This window comes from Terrapene carolina, unplaced genomic scaffold (genome assembly GCF_002925995.2).
Source record: "Terrapene carolina triunguis isolate 2854851 unplaced genomic scaffold, T_m_triunguis-2.0 Scaffold68, whole genome shotgun sequence".
NCBI classification, from domain to species: domain Eukaryota; kingdom Metazoa; phylum Chordata; order Testudines; family Emydidae; genus Terrapene; species Terrapene triunguis.
In genome coordinates, this window is record NW_020664419.1 from 32,616,978 (window position 1) to 32,638,662 (window position 21,685).

The 21,685-nt window shown below is 42.1% G+C and overlaps 1 protein-coding gene across 1 annotated transcript in view; it reads right to left on the minus strand.

Moving 5' to 3' along the window:
• Positions 1–4,690, minus strand: part of IL17REL (interleukin 17 receptor E like) — a 28,370-nt gene extending 23,680 nt beyond the window's left edge. The window contains exons 1-3 of the mRNA XM_029910834.1: positions 4,468–4,690; positions 2,771–2,880; positions 1,370–1,484 (exon numbers count right to left, since the gene is read on the minus strand). Of these exons, the coding sequence (XP_029766694.1) occupies positions 1,370–1,484; positions 2,771–2,880; positions 4,468–4,690 (448 nt within the window). The remainder of the gene's footprint in view (positions 1–1,369; positions 1,485–2,770; positions 2,881–4,467) is intronic.
• Between the last annotated feature and the right edge of the window lie 16,995 nt (positions 4,691–21,685).

Below are 21,685 nucleotides of genomic sequence, written 5' to 3' on the forward strand. Positions count from 1 at the left end.
TTCCTTGCAATGCTGGATACAAAAGTGCCATGTGAACACCTGTTCTCACTTTCAGGTGACATTGTAAGTAAGAAGCCAGCAGCATTATCTCCTGTAAATGTAAACTAACTTGTTTGTCTTAGCGATTGGCTGAATAAGAAGTAGGACTGAGTGGACCTGTAGGATCTAAAGTTTTACATTGTTTCGTTTTTAAGTGCAGTTATGTAACAAAAAAAAATCTAGATTTGTAAATTGCATGTTCAGATAAAGAGATTGCATTATGGTACTTGTATGAGGTACTTCTACTTGAATTGAAAAATACTATTTCTTTTTTTTTATCGTTTTTACAGTGCAAATATTTGTAATAAAAATAATATAAAGTGAGCAGTGTACATTTTGTATTCTGTGTTGTAATTTAAATCCATATATTTGAAAATGTAGAAAAACATCCAAAATAGTTAATAAATTTCAATTGGTATTCTTTTGTTGAAGAGTGTGATTAAAACTGCGATTAATCGTGATTAGTATTTTTAATAGCGATTAATTTTTTTGAGTTAATCGCATGAGTTAACTGCGATTAATTGACAGACCTAATTTATGGCAACACATAACAGGATATAATAAAATCTGTGAAATGTCATCTGACCAGTTTTATTGACAAGTAGCATGCACTGTGCTTTAAATAGTTTGGAACTATTACTATCATACCTGTATATAGAGAAACAAGTAGTAGATCAGAACATTAATTGAAAACTAAAAGCTTCCCTAGAAAGCCCTGTGCATTTCTTCTGAATTTCTACGTACAATCTCCCAAAAGGGCTTCTTCTAATCTTTGAATATATTTTTTAATAAACCGTTTACATCTAATGTTAAAAATTACTCTTTGAGCCAAACTTTCAAAAGGTACCAGAGACCCAGGTCAAGGTGCAGAGCAGTTGTGTAACAGCCCCCTCAGGACTGAACATGAAATAGGGTAACTGCACATTCAGTAGGGTGACCAGACAGCAAGTGTGAAAAATCGGGACTGGGGTTGGGGGTAATAGGAGCCTATATAAGAAAAAGTTCCAAAAATCGGGACTGTCCCTATAAAATCAGGACATCTGGTCACCCTAACATTCAAAGACAATTTAACTAGCACAACTGCAATTCTTGCAGATACATTCGTGGTTGCAGTTTTGCAAACACACTTTTGTGTGTGAACCTTGAGACTCCATTTTGTGTACACCTAACAAAATCATTAAAATATAGGGCTGAATGGATCCTCAGCTGGTGTAAATCATCCCAGCACACTGACTCAGATGAGACTAGGCAGACTTATACCAGCAGAAGATCTGGTATAAGTTATATAAGTGTTATTTTCTGAAACATCACTTTAAAGATCATTTCCTACCTTCAACATAGTACTCCTGACTCATCTTGACTTCACAGTAATTTGGTATTGTTTTCATGGTCACATAGATGTGTTGTGCTACATTGACTTCAAAGCAATTAAACTGCACATGCACCTGTTTAAAACATGCATTTAAAATCAAGTTTTTCCATAACTTCCAGAACACATAAGAGACACGATATCACAGGTCTAAGCAATGAGTCACTTTTGTTCAAACTGGCTTCTGTTTACAACAACACTATACGTTCTTAGAGATCATATGATTGAGAATAATGTAAAAAAAAACCACAGACATTATTTTCAGAAGAGATTTCCAAGAGTGTCATAATTTCTGATCCAAACTGAGCTAGATTTTGACATTGAATACATAGATCTGGTAACGTCATTGCTGGCAGAACAAATTGTAGTGTGAAATCTGACCTTTCCATCAGAGGCCTCTAAAAGGTCATTAGTTGTTTCTCAGATTTCAGACTCTCTTACACGTGTATTAGAGGTAAAAAATTACAATAATTACATTAATTTCATCCAGGAGTTATTCATTTTCAGTCTGTGGCATGGAATTGAGGGATGTAAGGATCAATTGAGGTCTCCAGTTCTATTTACTGGATGTAAGCCAAGAAAAGCTGTTGGGAAGTGACAGAAAATTTACCTCAATTTCAATGTTATAGGCAGTTCATGGCCAACTGAATGCTGCACTAAGGCATGTTTGATCAGTGGATAATATTACAGTGAGAGAAGCAAAACACTATTTTGAGGAAAGAGACCTCATTTCACTTATCATGAGGCAATATGGTCCTTTCACAACATATACACATGCACAAGAAATAACATGTTTGTGATATTAATAAAAAGCTATAAGCTACCAGTCATTAAAATAAAAAAATCATCTTATTTTCCACATAGTAGGTCAGATTTTTCAAAGATACTACTTCTGGATTCAGTCTGGCCCTGCAATTTATTTTGCAGTTGAAATTAATACCACCTGACCATCTAAGGTAAGTAACTAATACACACATACTTAGATGTCTAAGTGACGTGTTCCATAAGCAACTGCAGGTTCAAAATGGCACGCACTGGCACAAAATGAAAGTTCATGTTGAGGCTGGTTTGAAAACCAGCCTCTGTAAAGCGCACTACCTCTTGCAAAATGATAAATGAAGCAATTATTAAAGGTGGTAAAGAAGGGAGTCTATATGTTATAAAAAGTGTTGCAATTTGAGTCATACTCTCCAATCAGTAGTTTTTAAGGTAACATAATAGAAGTATAATCATCATGTACACAGTTTGGCAAAGTCAGCGGTGGGATGAAGAAAAGAGAGGCATTGAATGTATTCTTGGTTTTTTTTCCTCCAAAGGCTCACAATATTTTTATGCTAAGCAAATCAAAAAGAGGGAGCCTACCTTCCTTCCAACAAGCTTGTTGCTTGTTTTTCTAGAAAATCTCACATTCACACACTGAGACTGCTGCATCTCCGCTGACAGAGAACAGATTTCCAGACCACGAATATTTTCTGAAATTAATTTTTAAATATGTTTTAAAAGGCTGATGCTTCAACATCTTACCAAAACAAAAACTAAACTACAAAACTTGCAGTGCATTCATAGGGTTTCCTTCCATGTGCAAGATACAGAGATTTATCTGAATGTCAAAGTAAGGTCATACATATATATGTCCTTATTTTCATAGGGGGTAACAATTGCTAGGGATTAAAGCACTTATCCTGCAAACCCTTATGCACATGCTTAACCTTAAGCACATGAGTAGTCCCATTAACTTTAAGTTAATCACAAGATTTTTCAGAAGTGGTACCTAAATAAATGCATTAATAAAAGAGGAGGGGAATTAGATTAATGATACCTCAAAAATAGCTATGATACTGAATTCCTTTTTTATACCTGCTTCACTAAGAAAAATAAAGAAAAGACATCTCAGCAACTAGGAACTGAGGAAAAACTTATCAGAATAGCTAGTGATAAAGAATAGGTTAGGGAATACTAAAAAAAATAACATATATGAATCTGCCAGATTTGACAATATACAGCCTGGAATATTAAGAGAATTAGCAAATTAATACATCATTGACAATTATTTTAATAGTCATAAAAATAGGGCAGTATTGTCTTGGAGGACTGGAGAAAGTAAATTTACTTCAAAAAAGTAAAGAAGAGTGATCCTGGCAATTACTATCCCATAAGTTTAACTCCCATCCCTAGCACAAAAAGACCTGGACCACAGAATTCAAATCCAAGGTCTTGACTCTGGAAAGTTACAGAAGTGCTTAAATTTACACACTTGACTTTAATCAGGCTACTCACAGTTTGCAAAGTTAAGCATGTGAATAAGTCTTTGTAAGGTCAGGGTCCATATCTGGATCTGAATGCACACCACTCCAAAGCTCAGAGGGCTTGGACCAATGTTCTGGTTGGAATGCATCCTTATCCATGGGGAAATAAAGGAGCAAGTCATGAGAGAAAAAAATCATGAAACATCTAGAAGGTCAGAGAATTGTCCACATGAACAGCAAGGGCTTACAAAGAATAGCTCATGCCAAAAAGCTTGATTACTCTTATTTTATTTTTAGACAGAATTACAACTTAGGCCCTAATATTATAGCTGCAGGCCAATGGGGGCTGCGGGAAGCGGCGTGGGTCGAGGGATGTGCTGGCCGCCGCTTCACACAGCCCCCATTGGCCTGGAACGGCAAACCACAGCCAGTGGGAGCTGCGATCAGCCGAACCTGCGGATGCTGCAGGTAAACAAACCATCCCGGCCCGCCAGCAGATTTCCCTGACAGGTAAGCTGCCAATCCCTGCTTTAGTGGAAGAAGGGAAAGCATTAACTGTAATATACTTGGGGTGCAATCCTTGTTCCACTGAAGTCAATGGCAAAATTCCCATTGACTTCCATAGGGCCAGGATTTCACTTTTGGATTTTAGTAAAGCAGTAAATACGCTGTTTCATAAAATCTTACTGATATGGTTAATTCAACTCAGCTTGGATATGAACACTGCAATATGGAACAAAATCTGGCTGAAGGACCATAAACAAACAGCAAAACAAACCCAAAAATGGTTTAGTAACAAATCTGCAGGCCTACCATCAAGATTCAGGGTCGCTTTAATGCTTAAGTGAAGAGAGCATTGGCTTCCCTGTACACACTTCATCGCTGTTGAGAGTTTCATGCTTTTCAATACGGTAGAAGATAAAGAGGCAGGAGCATCACGGCAGAAACTGTTAAAAATACCAGCTGTGAATGTTAAAAATACATATATATATAAATCCAACTGGCCATGTGGCATTTTAAAGAAGATCACAAACATGGCCAAAAAAATCCAAAGGTGAAATCCTGGGCCTACTGAAGTCAATGGAAAATTTTGTGGCGACTTCAATGAAGCCTGGATTTCACCCCAATGTTTCTATAAGAAGAATCATGAGTGAGACAGAAGATCAAAGGCCTGAATAGCAAAACATTTTAATTGGTTGTACATTCGAGTGGTGTCGCAGCTTCGGAAGGAAATATCCACTAGTCACAGTTCAGTGACAAATTGCCCAACTCAGGAGAGGAAAAGGAGTTCCTAGCCACAGCTGTAGTCACCGAACATGACTGCACTGTCAGTGCTTTTAGGCTTTCTCACAACCATTAAGTGTATTATTTTGTGATCAGAGGCACTCTTGGATTTAGTATTTAATTTCATGGGGGCTGGTGGACTGTCTGGGCGGCTGCTAAATGTCATTTTTACACAAGGGGGCACCATTGCTTTCCTATTCATGGGCAAACATTTCATACCTATAGGATTTTCTTTGCCCTTCGGACCACGAAGCTCACAATCAGTGATAAGTGTGGGGCATATTTATCCTGGCTGAGATTTTGTTCATGATGTAGATAGTGGTACATTTCTACATCCAAGACATATTGACTATTTCTTCCTTTATTTTCCTTCTCAGAGTTGTGCATCTCCTACACATCACTGCTTGGGTCTCCATGACAATCCTATGCGAGACTATCATGGAAAGCCAAGAGGGGTTGAGTGGTGGTCGTGTGGCCCCAAAATCCCATGCAACTTGCTGGGCTTCAGCAGCTCTTTGCCACCTCTCCAACCCCTCTAGCCTCCACCACATAGAGCATGATTAGTCAGGATTTGTGCAGGCAGAGTTGATTTCACCCCTCATGTATTTGTTATGCTTTTCTGTCTAAAAGATGTTGTCTTGCAATCATGGGTGAAGAATATCTGATTAATCAGGCTTTGATATAGATCTGCAATTACGTGAGTAGTGTTCTGAAGTGAGGAATTTTAACACATACCCGCCTAGAGGTTGTTTGAATCAGTTGCTGGGCTGTATTTGCTGAAATCTCCATTGCAATACATTGACTTTGCCACATATGCTGCAGCACCACTTCATTTTAGCTGTGTTAGTACATAACAATGCAATGATTAGTAATATTAATCATTTCTGCAGAACTATAGGCGTGCCTGGCACCGGCCATACAAATAAAAGACAAGGTGCCTTCCCCAAAAAGTTTACAATCTAAGGGCTAAAATTTGCCCTTTGGGTACGTGGCCAAGAATAGCTTCCACACATGGATGTCTATTTGCTCACATGGAAGGTGAATGAACCATGTCCATAACACTGACCCTACAGAGGGAGGTGAGGGGTGGAGGGAGAAAGACATGGGCACGTCATCTTCCCACCAACGATGCAGAGAATCACTGATCTATTAATACTCAGAGGCATTATTATTTCCTGAGCAAAGTCCCCACTAATCTGTGGGGTTCTCCCTTTAAGCGGGAGTTTCAGCAGCTGCCGTTGGCAGGGGAAGCCCATCATCATGGATCTACAAGACACGTGATGCAAATGTGTGCATCTCTGTTGATTTCAGTGGAGTTGTTCCCATTTACATTGGGTCTGAATTTGACCCCAAATAGAAGAGGGCTATATACCACAATACATAACACTATGGCCCTGATTCTCCACTCCTTTACTCTGGTTTTATGCACTTGGAACTCCACTGAACTCAATGGAGATACACTAATGTAAAACCAGTGGAAAATCAGTCCCTTTTACCCTAGTTCACATAATTTCAGAGCTACCTAATATTTAACTATATGAATCCTAGATGGCATTCAGCTTTAGTTGCAGCTCTTCAATTAGAAAAATTTGCTGCAAAATCCAGAGATCTTTTCTTGGACAGCATCATCTGACATGTGATTGTTCATAATCTGTTATGCCAGCACAGAGTAACCAGGCTGACTGTTTTCATATGAGCAAATTATTAAACAATGACTCAAATAATTAATTTGTAGGTTCCTGAAGGATAATAGGGTTATAAGTAAGGCTACAGTGTTATCACGGAGGTTGTGGAAGTCACGTGACTTCAGCCCTGGCGGCTGAGAGCTACAGGGTCCCTCCTCCTCCCGCAGTGACAGGGAGCTGTGAGGTACCCTCGCCGCCTGATGCAGCAGGCCCCCAAGCTCTCGGATGCCATGGGCAGTGGGGGTACCCCACAGCTCCTAGCCACTGCCAGGGAAAAGGGGATCCCGCAGGTCCCCACCAGTAGAGGTGGCAGAGGGACCCCCGCAGCTTCCCGGCCACCGCTGCAGGGCAGGAGGACACTGGCAGCTCCCAGCCACTGCCACGGGATAGGTGGACCCGGGCAGCTCCCTACCACCACCGCAGGGCAGGGGGCCCCTGCCACTCCCTGCAGCACCCCACTGCCACGGTGGGGCTGAGGGATCCCTGCAGCTCCCCACCATGGTGGCAGCAGGGGGACACTGGCAGCTCCCCTCTGCTGCCATGGGGTAGGGGGACCCCCACAGATCCCTGCGGCTGCAGCAGGGCAGGGGGAGTCCCATAGCGCCCCGCTGCCGCAGGGGGTCAGGGCGAAACCTGCAGATCCTTGCTGCCATGGCAGGGCATGGGGACCACCCCCCCCATGACCTGTCCGTGATTTTTACTAAAAATATCCATGACAAAATCTTAGCCTTAGTTATAAGGAATATCACCATGGATTTGTCAAGAACAAATCATGCCAAACCAACTTCATTTCCTTCTTTGATAGGATTACTGCCCTAGTGTATAGGGGGAAAGCAGTAGGATGTGATATAACTTGATTTTAGTAAGGCTTTTGACATGGCTCCGCAAGACATCCTCCTAAGCAAACTAGGGAAATGTGGTCTAGATTAATTTATTATAAGGTAGATGCACAACTGATTGAAAGACCATACTCATAGAGTAGTTTTCAATGGTTTGCTCTCAAATTGGGAGGGCATATCTAGTGGGGTTCCGCAGGGGTCAGTCCTGAGACCGGTACTAGTCAATATTTTCATTAATGGATAATGGAGTAGAGTGTTTGCTTATAAAATCTGAAGATGATACCAAGCTGGGAGGGCTTGCAAGCATTCAAAATGATCTTGACAAATTGGAGAATTAGTCTGAATTCAACAAGAAGAAATCCAATAAAGACAAGTGCAAATTACATCACTGAGGAAGGAAAAATCAAATGCACAACAACAAAATGGGGAATAACTGTCTAGGTGGTATTACTGCTGAAAAGGATTTGGGGGTTATAGTGAACCACAAACAATATGAGTCCTCAATGTGATGCAGCTGCAAAAAAGGCTAATATGATTCCAGGTATATTAACAGGAGTGTTATATGTAAGACACAGAAGATAATTGTCCTGCTCTCTGTGGCACTGGTGAGGCCCCTGCTGGAGTATTGTGTCCAGTTCTGGTCACCACAATTTAGGAAAGATGTGGCCAAATTGGAAAGAGCCCAGAGGAGAGCAACAAAAATTATAAAAGGTTTAGAAAACCTCAGCTATGAGGAAATGTTGAAAAAAACTGGACATATTTAGCCTTGAGAAAAGAAGACTGAGGGGCAACCTGATAACAGTCTCCCAATATGTTCAGGGCTGTTATAAAGAGGACGGTGATCAATTGTTCTCCATGTCCACTGAAGGTAGGACAAGAAGTAAAGGGAGATTTAGGTTAGATGTTAGGAAAAACTTTCTAACTATAAGGGTAGTTAAACTCTGGAATAGGCTTCCAAGGGAGGTCGTGGAGTCCCCGTCTTTGGAAGGTTTTAAAAACAAGTTGGACAAACACCCATCAAGGATAGACTAGGTTTACTTGGTCCTGCCAGAGAGCCGGGGACTGAACTTGATGACATCTCAGAGACCCTTCCAGCCCTACATTTCTATGATTCTATGATTCTATGAATATAAATGGCAACCAGAAGCAATAACATCTGCTTTAAGTCTCCAGGAAATGCTACATGCTTACTGTCCCATGTACAATATTGCTTTTTCTCATATTTTATTATAGTTAATTTTAGGGAATATCTATGCATAGTATATTAAATGAAACAAACTCAGAAGAATCTTTATCTTGAAAATTCATATATCTTACAAATATTCCCTTTGGGTGGATTCAACAATATCTCCTTCTGAGTTTAATTTAATTTGGCCTTTTGCTATACCATCTTGAGGTTTGATATTATTAGACCCCAGAATTTAGATCCCAGGGTTAAAGGCCTATTCCACAGCTGAATGGGAGAATTTCAAGCAATGCATAGCTGATATGCATTCTTCCCTTTGGCTCAGCATTTGACAATTGCCCAAGAGTGGTTTTAGGGATTAATATTGCTGAAGATGTTCCTTCGGATCAGATCTAAAACTAAGATCTTGACCATTAGTAGTCATTAAAGAGTCATATTTTATGGCTGTAAGGGTGATAACTGTAGTGTAGAGGCCAAAATCCAACTTTATTTTACAGTAAATTACCCCCACAATTACTCTCAGATCCCACTCCATTACAGCTGTCCCTAATAATGGCTATTACATTTATCCCAAGAAGTGGTAGGAAAAGCAAAATGCTGTGTAAAGAGAAGTGATCCCTTCACGTTAGTTTTTTTCAGTTCTTTAAGGCATTTTGAGGATATCATAAAACTGTTTGTAAACAAATAAATAATAATTTTAAATACCTCATAGCATGGATTTTGCATGACTACATATATTTTGTTTCAGAATAAATGGTCAGTAGAGGGAAGAAATGACAGAAGAAAAGTCGAATTCCCTTCCTGTAAATGTTCTCAAACACTCCTGATATCAAAATTATGAGACTGCAAGTATCTGCCCTATTTATTTCTGACTAATTCTTCAACATCATAAGTGCTATCTTTATAATCTCTGTTATTTTCCCCTCATTAGACCAGGGTTTCTCAAACAGGGGTCGCCGCTTGTGTAGGGAAAGCCCCTGGTGGGCCAGGCCGGTTTGTTTACCTGCCCCGTCCGCAGGTCCGGCCCATCGCGGCTCCCACTGGCCACAGTTCGCTGCTCCGGGCCAATGGGAGCTGCTGGAAGCAGCGGCCAGTAAGTCCCTCGGGCCGCGCCACTTCCAGCAGCTCCCATTGGCCCGGAGCAGCGAACCGCGGCCAGTGGGAGCCGCGATCGGCCGGACCTGCGGACGGGGCAGGTAAACAAACCGGCCTGGCCCACCAGGGGCTTTCCCTACACAAGCGGCGACCCCTGTTTGAGAAACCCTGCATTAGACAGTTACCTTTAGGGAGTACACACACTTCTTTACATTCCTAATTAGTAATTTGACCTACACTACAGGACAGCTGTAAGATATACTTTTCTCCACAGTGCAGGTGCGACCTACATTTGGCCTGAATATGAAATATAATTATAATTATGGTTATAATCCCTCTATCCTAGTGTTTTGTTAATAGAAATATTGCTAATTATGGACACTGGTAATTTGGTGGTCTGTCAAACATCTGCAAGGGCTTGCTTTTCAGCATGAACATAATTTCCACGTGGTTTTGCCACCAGCCCAGCCACAGCTGATTCTTTGTTATATGATGATGTAGCAAGCAAACAAAAAATGTCTGATATCTGGCAGCTTGGAACAACTCAATCCTTTGTAAACTTGGACTGAAGAAACTGTGGTTGTGAGGTGAATAAGGAATGGACATATTATTTCAATTATTTGAAGCCTGGGGCAAGAAGCTCAAATTAGACAATAACCTTAATCAGAGGACATACAAGGTAAATGAATCACAGATGCAATCTGACATCCTAGCATAGTTCTAATTATTTTTAACCTGAAATTTTGCCCTTATAAGTGTTCTAAAGTATTTAGTATACTTGCAGTATATCTCCAAATATACCTAAAGGTATACTAAAACTGCTTCACAGGGATATGAACCCATAAAGCCATTTTGCATAGCACTTGTAAATTTACCCCAACACCTTCTGGATCAATTTATTATGATGATTCAACACACTTCCAAATCAACTTGTTATACTCCCACATGAAGACAATTGAAGTTCAACTTGTGGTTAATGAATAGTAAAACATACTTGCTACATACACCAGTTCTGAAGTTAACTAGATTTTCAAGTTGACAATGTCTGTTTAAAATAGATATCACTGTGTAGTAAATTCTGAAAATTTTGCACTTATGTTTTCATGGATTCATAGATTCCAAGGTTAGAAGGGACCATTGTGATCATCTAATCTGACCTCCTGTATAACACAGGCCTTAGAACTTCCCCAAAATAATAGAACATAGCTTTTAGAAAAACTTCCAATCTTGATGTCAAAATTGCCAGTGATGGAGAATCCTCCACAACCTTTGGCAAACTGTTCCAATGATAATTAACCTCACAGTTAAAAAATTATGCCTTGTTTCCAGTCTGAATGTGTCTAGCTTCAATTTCCAGCTGTTGGATCGTGTTATACTTTTGTCTTCTACGTTGAAGAACCCATTATCAAATATTTGTTCCCCATATAAGTACTTATAGACTGTGATCAAGTCACCCCTTAACTGTTTCTTTGTTAAAATAAACAGATTGAGGTCCTTAAGTGTATCACTATAAGGCATGTTTCCTAATCTTTTAATCATTTATGTGGCTCTTCTTTGAACCCTCTCCAATTTACCTTTCTGAGTTGTGGACACCAGAATTGGACACAGTATTTCAGTAGCCGCTGCATAGTGCCAAATACAGACATAAAATAATCTCTCTTCTCCTCCTTGAGATTCCTCTCTTTATGTGTCTAAGCATTGCATTAGCCTTTTGGTCACAGTATTGCACTGGGAGTTCATGTTCAGCTGATCATCCACCATGACTCCAAAATCTTTGTCTCACTGCTTCCCAGGACAGAGTCTCTCATCCAGTAAGTATGGTTTACATTCTTTGTGCCTAGATGCATATATTCAAATTTAGCCAAAAAATGCATATTGGTTGCTTGTGCCCAGCATACAAAGAGATCCAGATTGCTCGCTCTACGTGACTTGCCCTCTTCATTATTTATCACTCCGCCCCATGTTCATGTCATCTGCAAACTTTATCAGTGATTGTTTTATGTTTTCTTCCAAGTCAATGAAAAAAATGGTAAATGGCGTAGGACCACGATATCACACCATTTTGAACGTTCTGGAATATTGGATTACATAGTGATGCACAGATGCCTAACCCTTTTTCTGACAAAAATCCGATTTTATAAGCATTGTTATTGAATTGACATCATCAAGTTGAAATCTAATCAGTTTTTAAAAAATGAATTAAAAGTAATTTCATCCATTACACTTGTTCCTAAGTCCTCTTGAGCCCCAATTTTTATGGGGAATTTACTATCACATTTTCTTATTTATAAACTATATTTTCTCTCTCCAGCTGCTGACAAAAGACCCACACAAAAAAGGGGAAACCAAGACCTCAATCCTGAGAACATTTACACATCTGCTTAATTTTACTCATGTGAGAAGTCCCACTGAAGATAATAGGATCTCTCACATACTTATAATTAAGTGCATGGTTGATTTTTTGCAAAATTGGTACTCAGGATTGCAACCTCTGTGAGACAGGGCCCATCTTTTGGTTATGTCTGAGTACAGTGTGTTGTACCTTAGAGCTCTAATACCTGATTGGGGCCATTTTAGGTGCTTTTACAATATAAATAATATATAATAATAATAACTGATTGACTAGACGGGGGAACAGGGGAAATGACAGTACATGAAGTGCTGTCAGATGCACAAATGAAATACAATGAGGACAAAGGGTACATCTATACTTACCTCCGGGTCCGGCGGTAAGCAATCGATCTTCTGGGATCGATCCCGGAAGTGCTCGCCGTCGACGCCGGTACTCCTCCTCCGCGAGAGGAGTACGCGGAGTCGACGGGGGAGCCTGCCTGCCGCGTCTGGACCCGCAGTAAGTTTGAACTAAGGTACTTCGACTTCAGCTACGTTATTAACGTAGCTGAAGTTGCGTATCTTAGTTCGAAGTGGGGGGTTAGTGTGGACCAGGCCAAAGAGAAGTTATTTTCTAATCTCTTTCGCTTCTAGCCATCCTTGTGTGTCTTGTAATAATGATAGTGGGTACAAATTTTCAGACAAAAGTGTGATATAGGCCCTGATCCTGCTACTGGCTCTGCTTGGCTGGACCCTCACATCCAAATGGAATTCCTTGCAGAACTGGGCCTTCAGATCAGGGACAGTATCTATCTCTGTGTTTGTATAGTATCTAGCACAATCCGGACCCAATTCTAATTCTGGGAACAAACAAACTAAATAAATGTTACAAATGTCCTTCCCTTTAAGGCCAAAACATCATGCTAAAGGGCTTCCTCAGCCTGCCCAAAGAAAGGATAATATGGCTTGCTTTAGCCAAGGCAGAGTAAAGGGTCAAAACCCCCATTTCTTCTATCAGCTCCTGCACTTCCTTCTGTGTGGGCTACAGAATTCATTCTTCAGGGAATCAGATACCTAATCCCATAGGTGCTGGAACTAGGGTTGCTGGGGGTGCTACTGCACCCCGGCTTGAAGTGGCTTTAGGGAAAGATTCTGTAAAACTGGTTTTAAATACCATGTCAAATGATCACACTGCCCTGATGTGGCCTTGGAGGGGATTTATTACTTGTAGAGACCTTTTTTTTTTTGGTCCATAATTTAAGAATAACACAAACTGGAATTGCTTATACTTACCGGAAGGTTTGCTTTTACAATGAAAGCCCTGCAAATAAAAATAAGGATTATTAAAAATACTGTTTTGAAGAAAAAAGATGCTTTAGAGTTAGTGTACACGTAAATATAAACATAGTTTAACAAATAGTCCCCATATTCGCTCATTAGGTAAATCATTTTTAAAATTGAAGCATGACTTACCGTCAACAACACAACAATAGAAACATGCACAATGCTAAGGCATAAGGGCCTGAGTCAACCCCCACAGAGTCAATGAGGCCAATTTGATCAATTTACAATCTTTGTATTAAAGTTCTTTACAAGAACTATATTATAACAATTCCACCAAGCTATATCCCTTCACATAACACAAGAACTCTAGGTCACCCAATAAATTAATAGGCAGCAGATTTAATAACAAAGAAAACAAAGTACTTCTTCATGCAACACATAGTTAACCTGTGGATGCTGGAAGGCCAAAAGTATAACTGGGTTCAAAAAAGAATTAGATACGTTCATGGAGGCTAGGTCCATTGTGATGAGGTGGAGCAGCCTCATACCAACACAGAGGGAGTTAACTCACTTTGTTGGGCTCCCCTAACCCCCGCTTCCCCCTCACAGAGAGTGGCGGCAGGGCAGGAAGTATAAGAACAGAGCTCTGCAGCTCAGTTGGAGCCAGATATCTTTCTCAGGAAGTCGAATTGCCCATGGAGCCCACAACTAGCTTGGCGGGTGACGACTCTCCTGAGCTAGCCTGGAGTCAAGGCCAGCCACTACCCCGGAAGACTGAGGAACCCAAAGACGAAGCAGAGAATGAGCCACTCATCAGGGTCACTGGGAACCAGGCCACAGTGGTCACAGAGCAACCCAACCAGATGCCAGTAGGAAGCAGCCCAGGGGAATCAGACATTGGTCCTGTTGTGTTGCCGGGAGGCGAGGCAGCAATCTAACATTTCCAAGCCAACCTAGCGACGGAATCACCCATCCCTTCAAGGTCCCTAGGCTGGGACATGGTGGAGCAGGGTGGGCCCAGGTCCCCATATCTTGGGCCCCACACTCAGTGCTGGGTGAGCGCTAACCCCTACATCCAAGAGGCCTGAGCTATTGCTCATTTAGTTGCCCCGCCGCAAGCCACGATGCTCACAGATCTGGTGTGGGTGCTGAGTTCCCAGCACTACCAAAGGAGGTGCCCTGACCCTGAGACGCAGGAATCTTACATCCATCAATGGCTATTAGCCAAGATGGTCGGGGGCACAACCCCATGCTCCGGGTGTCCCTAAATCTCCAACTGCCAGAAGCTGGCACTGTACGATAAGAGATGGGTCACTTGAAATTGCCCTGTTCTGTTCATTCCCCCTGAAGCACCTGGCACTGGCCACTGTCAGAAGCCAGGATACTGGGCTAGATGGACCATTGATCTGACCACTATGGTCGTTCTTATGTTCTTATACAACTATGAGTTGATAAATTGGCAATGATATTTACTGTGTCCAAAAGTGTATTAGACTGTTTGCATTTCCAATACAAGCTGATTGTGCAGAGATCTAATCCTATTTGTGCTAGCTACCTTCCATACACTTTTGGAGCTGTAGATATAATAATTGATAATATTAATCAAATAATTTTTAAAGAGGACTTATGTATATGACAAGTCAAACATTCAAATCAGTCACCTCCAAGTCAATAAGACTTGCTTTTTTATTTAAGAGTATTCAGGCACCAATCCCACAAATGGGATTACTCAAGTGGGTAAGTGTTTGCAGGATTTGGGTATAGAACAGTAGGGAGAGGGGGCCTGATTTTCCACTGCCTTCCTCCAGGTATAGTCATCTACCTCTGGGAAAAGCCAGTACAAAGAAGGTGTTAAATGCTACCACTGGTGTGAACAGAGAATTCTGATCTGATAGAATTTTACACCCACTTCACAGAAAAAAGAAAAAGCTTGAAACTAAATACATGCAAAAGTGGGAGGAAGTGATACCAGAATTGCAGGATGAGATTTCCGAGCTCTGCTTGTAAATTTATTTAATGTTTTTTTAAAATACATGGCAAAGATAATTGAACAAATCTTCAGTTGGGATTATGGCTCCTGTCCTGCAAATCTATATGCATGCTTAACTTTATGCAGATAGTAGTTCATTGACGCTATTGACAGCATTCATGTATCTAATGTTAAGCTCATGCATAAAAGTGTTTGCAGGACTGAGACTAAGAAAATAGCAAGTTTAATGCTCTAAAACAAAACCATTTTTAGTTATCTGAGCACCACTGAGGAGCATCTGAGAAGCCTCTTTACAAGAGAAAACCAATACCCCAAAACAGCTTAAAAGATTTGTATGAAATTTAGAAGAAATGATTTGAGGAAGTTATAAGCACCTAAAAATAGGAAATTTGAATGGGAAATATTGCGGTGAGCAGGGCAGAACCTCTGAGCAAATGGGGGAATAGGAGGGGGAGGGAGGTGAGATACTGAGCCCTGGAGGGAGGGAGGGAGGCTCCAAGCTGGGGAACGGAATCCCAGTAATTCCTACTGCTGCTTCTATGGCAGTTACTCTGTGGCTGGAGCCCAGTGTCCCCACCTCCCCACATGCTGGTGCCCTATCCCGTCCCTTCCTACACACCATCCTGGCAGCCGGCACATGAGCTCCTGCCCCTCCCTGGGCCAGGTGTCTCCGCTGGGACCCACAGTGACTGTAGGGTGGGACTGGGCTAGGCTGGGGAGTCCCACCTGCTCTCTGATGGTAGAATTGCCAACATCATATTTCAAAAATAAGGGACTGTTTTCTTAGCACCCCCGCCTCCTGCCTCGTCCCAATATTATCATTATTATATCATCATCATTATTAATAATAATTAATTAATAATGAGCAATATGCACCTACATTCGCCAGTTGTATTTCTTGCTGCTTTTTGCAGCACTCAGCAACTCCCGATCTTGTTGTACAAAGATGAAGAAATCTTTGCAGGATAACTGGAAGTTTATGCAAATTTGGAGTTCACGTTTAATTAAACCTACAATGCATCTGTTTCGTACGTCAGACCATTTATTCCCCATTAATGAAAAAATCCTCTCTACAAACAGGGCCAGCTCTGGCTTTTTTGCCGCCCCAGGCAAAAAAGCCTCCGGCCGCCCGCCCCCCCCCCCCCGGGGGGGGGGGCGCCGGGGCCCCCGGGGGGGGGGGGGGGGCCCCGGCGGGGGCTCTGCTCTCCCCCCGGCGGCCGGGGGGAGGGCGCCGGGGGGGAGGGCGGCCAGAGCGCCGGGGGGAGGGCGGCGAGCCCGGCTGTGGCCCCGCTCTCCCCGGCGGCCGGAGCGCCGCGCCGCCCCCCTCCAGGTGCCGCCCCAAGCACCAGCTTGGGTGCTTGGTGCCTGGAGCCGGCCCTGTCTACAAATGCGGTTGATTCTGGCACACTAAGTACAAACAACACAATTTTGAACAAGTTTCCTTTTCCACACTTCTGAAACACATACACCCATTTTTCACTGATCGATTTGGAAATGTCATTTCTTGATGTTTCGATCACATCTCGACTAGTGCAGAATTCCTCAGAGCACTGGTCCACGTTTACAATTTCCCTCATTTTGATTGCGCCTGTTACATCCTCAAGATCTGAGAAACTAAACTTCTCATAGAGGCTAATGGGTTTCAGCTTCATCACTGCATTTTCAGTAGAAAAATCAAACCATTTATCACTGTATAAAAGCACAGAGTCATAAAACTTAATGAAGTCTTCTTTAACTTTGCATTTTGTTGTGGGAGTAGCTTTTTCATCAGTTGTTTGGCTTGGAATCCAAAAAAACCCAATCCTGTTTCAGACTTAGCATCTTCAACTTAAATTAGCACATCTCTGCGTACATGTCAGTAATGCATAACTTTGATTCCTCCAACTTTCTCACATATACATCAAAGACACAAGCCGCGTTGTGGGAAAAACACATGTACCTTTCCATATTACAGGTATACTCGCCATCTTCTGTGAAAATGTTCTTTTATGCTACTGGATAAGATTCCCCTAGTGACTTGAAGTAGGCTGTAATTGCTGGCCAGTTTCTCAAAAAATCGATCGACTGCTGAGTTAAGGAATAGCTATCTTGTACTCACATGTTGCAGTACTTCTTTCTATTCGATGTCAACAAACTCAAAAAAACTTCAGAGTTCTTTTCTGTGTATTGCGGACATAGAAAAATGGTTGTAAACTTTCAACACAATTGTTTCTATGTCAACCGACAGCTGATCACTCGCATGTTTGCAAGTATTGTGGACTATGTGTGTGGGGCATTTCGCCTTCAAAATGCAGTCATTTTCAGTACATAACAACTTATACACCGAACTGTGTTTGCCATAGTTCACATTTGCATTATCAGCAGAGTATGCAGTAAGACAATTAACATTAAGATGGTGTTTCTCTGGGCAGTTCATTATAGCATGATGAATGCCTTTTGCGGATTCATCACTGTCTTCATAAAAATCAAGCAGCTTGCACTGAATGCCATCTGATATGGTGAAATATTGTAGGCAAATTGGAAACATCTTCCTGTTCCCCTTATTTGAAGCATCAGTCTCTACAGAGAAATACACATGCTGTTCTAGTGGCGATGGTAATAAATCCCATAAACAACCCCCCACAGACTTTGGGGCCAAAATATTGGTCACTAATAGCACGGCTGTGGTTCTTCCACAACACAATTGGTTTGCAATATTTGAATCACAAAACTTGATTTGAATCACTGGCAAGCTTATTATCACAGTCCCCTTGCTGTTGTAACATAGGCTGTGTTTAACTGTGTGGTGCAGTAAACTGTTGCAATTTCCCATGCTGCAATTCGACTTTCAGTGTTTGAAGAGAGCAAAGAATTTGCTAATATTTGTCATACCTTTGGCCTGTGTGTTTTTCTTACGTTCATTGGCTACTGCGTGCTGCTTCAGGTCAGTTTCACCTCCATGCCCGAGAGTGAATTCACACCAGCACAAAGTACAAAAGGCCCAGTTGTATTTTTCTTCCCACTGACTTTTATATCTACACAGTCTCTTCATTTTTTCTCTTTAAGTCTAAGAGAACTGTCTGGTGTTCCCACTACTTCACTCATAATTGCATCGAATGATTTCCTGACCATGTAAAAATGTGCTGCAGCTAATGTTAGCCACTAATAATATGATTTCCAAATATTAGTTCCGCTATAGCCAGAGGTTCCTAAACTATGGGTTGTGGCCCCTGAGGGGGGCATGATACGGTTATCAGGGAGGCACAAAGACCTGATGGGGCCATGCTGAAAGGCTGGAGGAGGCTCTGTCCAGCAGGGGAAGTGGTGGTCTCAGCTGCCAGGACGAGGCTCCCTGCCCACCTCATTCCCCCACTGCTGCAGCTGCAGCAGTCAGCCACCAACCAGCAGTTATGCTCCTCTGCTGGGGATGCTGGCAGAGACTCTGCAAGTGGGGAGGCTACATCCCAGAAGTACTGACCCCCTGCCAGACAGAGCCCCTTTCTGACCCTGGCCCTTCAGCACAGCTCCAGGGCACACAGCCCTGTCCACTTGCCCTGCCTGCAGAGCCTGCGCCGGGAAAGCAGACAGGCCGCACTCAAGGGCTGGAGTCAGCAGGGGGCCCTGTCCAGCAGGGATCAGTACTCACAGGTGCATCTTTCCACTTCCCACCTGACCCTGGCCCCAGAGCATGATCCTCTCTACTTTCACTGCTCAGCACTAAAGGGCCAGAGTCCGGAGGAGAGTAGAAAGATGCACCCGTGAGTGCTGGCCCCTTGCTGTTGAAATACACGATAAAAGGCATCCTGTATAGTACGGGACAGGCAATTTTCTATTTAAATAAGGGTCGCCCCTTGTAATATGGGACTGTTGGCAACACTACATTGTGGCCATCCCTATCTCATGCGCCACTGTGGCCGCTCCAGCCCCTCTTCTGGGTCCCACTCTCGACTTTGCCCCTCATCCCCGCAACACACGTGCATAACATAGCTGGCGCCTACTCTTGCCTCCACCAGATATTGGGGGGAGGGGCAGAATCCATTGGGGAAGCAGAAAATAGATCCGTCCCCCCAATATTTCCATTGCAGGGGCACACCATGTTGTAGTGCCATTAGGGTTTGGCCCAGCCACCCCTCTGTCATGAGTGGATTTGCAACATGTCACACAGGGTCACAGCACCACTTGACCCCGTGCAGTATGTCACAATGCCCTGAGCAGGGAGTTGGGCCCAGCCCCACCGGACAGGAGCAGCCGCTACTGGATGAGTCTGGATGAGTCACTCTCAAGACCTGTATGAAAAAGGTGCCACACATACACCTAAAGGCCACTGTGGGGGGTGTGGGGGAGGCAGCTCCCCTATTAGCTCCGCTACTGGCTTGAGGTAGGCCATCACCTTTGCCATGGCAGTGTGTCAAAAGTGAACCATAAAACCAGACATGCCCTGAATGGTGGTGTTTCAGATACACTTTCATCAATAATAAAAAGAAACAGGTGGCCACGAATTTTCATGGGCTAATAATTTACTCAAAATTTCTCACACTGACACTTCTCACAAGTTTCTGTTCGCTATCCTGGGCCTACGTAGTGTAAATTACGTGCAAAGGCAGGTACCACCTTTATATAATACTTCAATGTCACCTAATAAAGAACATCTAAGGAAAACCAGTCTTACTTTACACAATTGTTACACGACTGGAATATATCTAAGTCAAAATATTTCAAGTGACTGACATCACTGGGATTTGTGGCTGCCCCGTACCTTTGAAACCCAGGTCATCGGAGAATTAAATGAATGCAGATATTGGAACGTGTGAGATCTTATGTACAAAACCATGTCTGCTGCCAGTAAAATCAGTAAAATCATTTCTACTTAGAAAGCATTTTTGCATAAGGAAAATGCTTAAACAATATCATCCAATTTCCTTATTTGTATTTCCCAGCACAGTATGATCAGTAGAAAGTAAACAATTACTTTCTCCGAAATAATGCAATGCAATAGTAAACTTTAAAAAAGCAGAAATGAAACAAGTCATCCAATATAAAGTTCACGCTCTAATTTTAGCTGCTGTTACATATATCTATTTTAATCCATTTCTTTACTGGACTCTGCAGCTCTATGTAGAAGGACAAGTTTCACTAATTGAAGTTCTGGATGTACTTGAAGAATTGCAACTGACTACCTGCAAAATTGACTCAAGCCGGATAGGTGTAAAAATTAAGTGGATCAGCTGGGATGTTGGCTTCCTTGCTCAGAGTTCTCAGCAAGATGTTTAAGGCAACTGCTGTTCAAGGGCTGAGCAACTGCTCACTGGGGAAGCAATCTCTCTTGCTGCTGACAATCTTGCAAATTACCACCCTGTTTCTAACCACCCATTTTAGGGTCAGGCTATTGACAAGGCTGTGGTTAAGCAGCTCTGGAGACTTCCCTGACACCTGTCAATATTGCCCAAGAAACCATCACTAAAATAGTTAACTATTATCCATGATTTATGCTTCCTTTTTGCGGGGGAGGAGGGGGTGTAAGATTATTGAGAAGGTTATAGTGCAAAATCTCCCTGGTGAAATCCTGGCTCCACTGAAGTTGATAGCAAAAATCCTATTGACTTCAGTGGGGCCAGATTTTCATCCTCATAGTGGTTAGATGCCTCAGATCTCCTATTAATGGTACCTAGATCACACAAACCATACAGTCATGATTATGTTATGGCCTTGAACCTTTGATGAGAACTATGCAGGCAGACCCTTTCACCTGCACAGAGAACCATTGACTTCAATAGGGTTCCCTGCAGATGCAGAGCTCCTCAGACATGGAGCTCTTGCAGAAAATCCTTAGCTAATGAAACAGATTTTCACAAATATCAGACAGTTACAGTGAGCACTTGGTTGCAATTTCTTGTTTTCATACATGATTTTTTTTTTTCATTATATGGGAGCTGGGTTTTTTCCCCTTCATACTCATTTTGCCAAAGAGTCATAGAGACCATTTGCCAAAGAAGAACTCACATACATTAACAAAGTTCATCTTCCACTTTCTATGTCTTTGTTTTCAGGAAATATCTAAACTGAAGCCAATAAAAAAAACACATTAATCCAGGAATCTGAATTCTACTTCCTCTTTCAAAAGCACTTTCTGAAAAAGGAAGTACCTGTGCATTATAGTGTTCTTTTATCTATAAAATCACTGATTCATATCTGCCTTGGCAAAAAGCCTAAGCAGAATATACTTACGCAATACAGAAACAGTTAGGGGGTTTCCTGGTTCTCTAGGGTTTCCCCCATTCATGCAATTGCCCTATTGTAGCTAGAGGTTATCTAAACAGATACAGCCAAATCCAGGCTCCTGAATAGAGGGTGTGGGGCC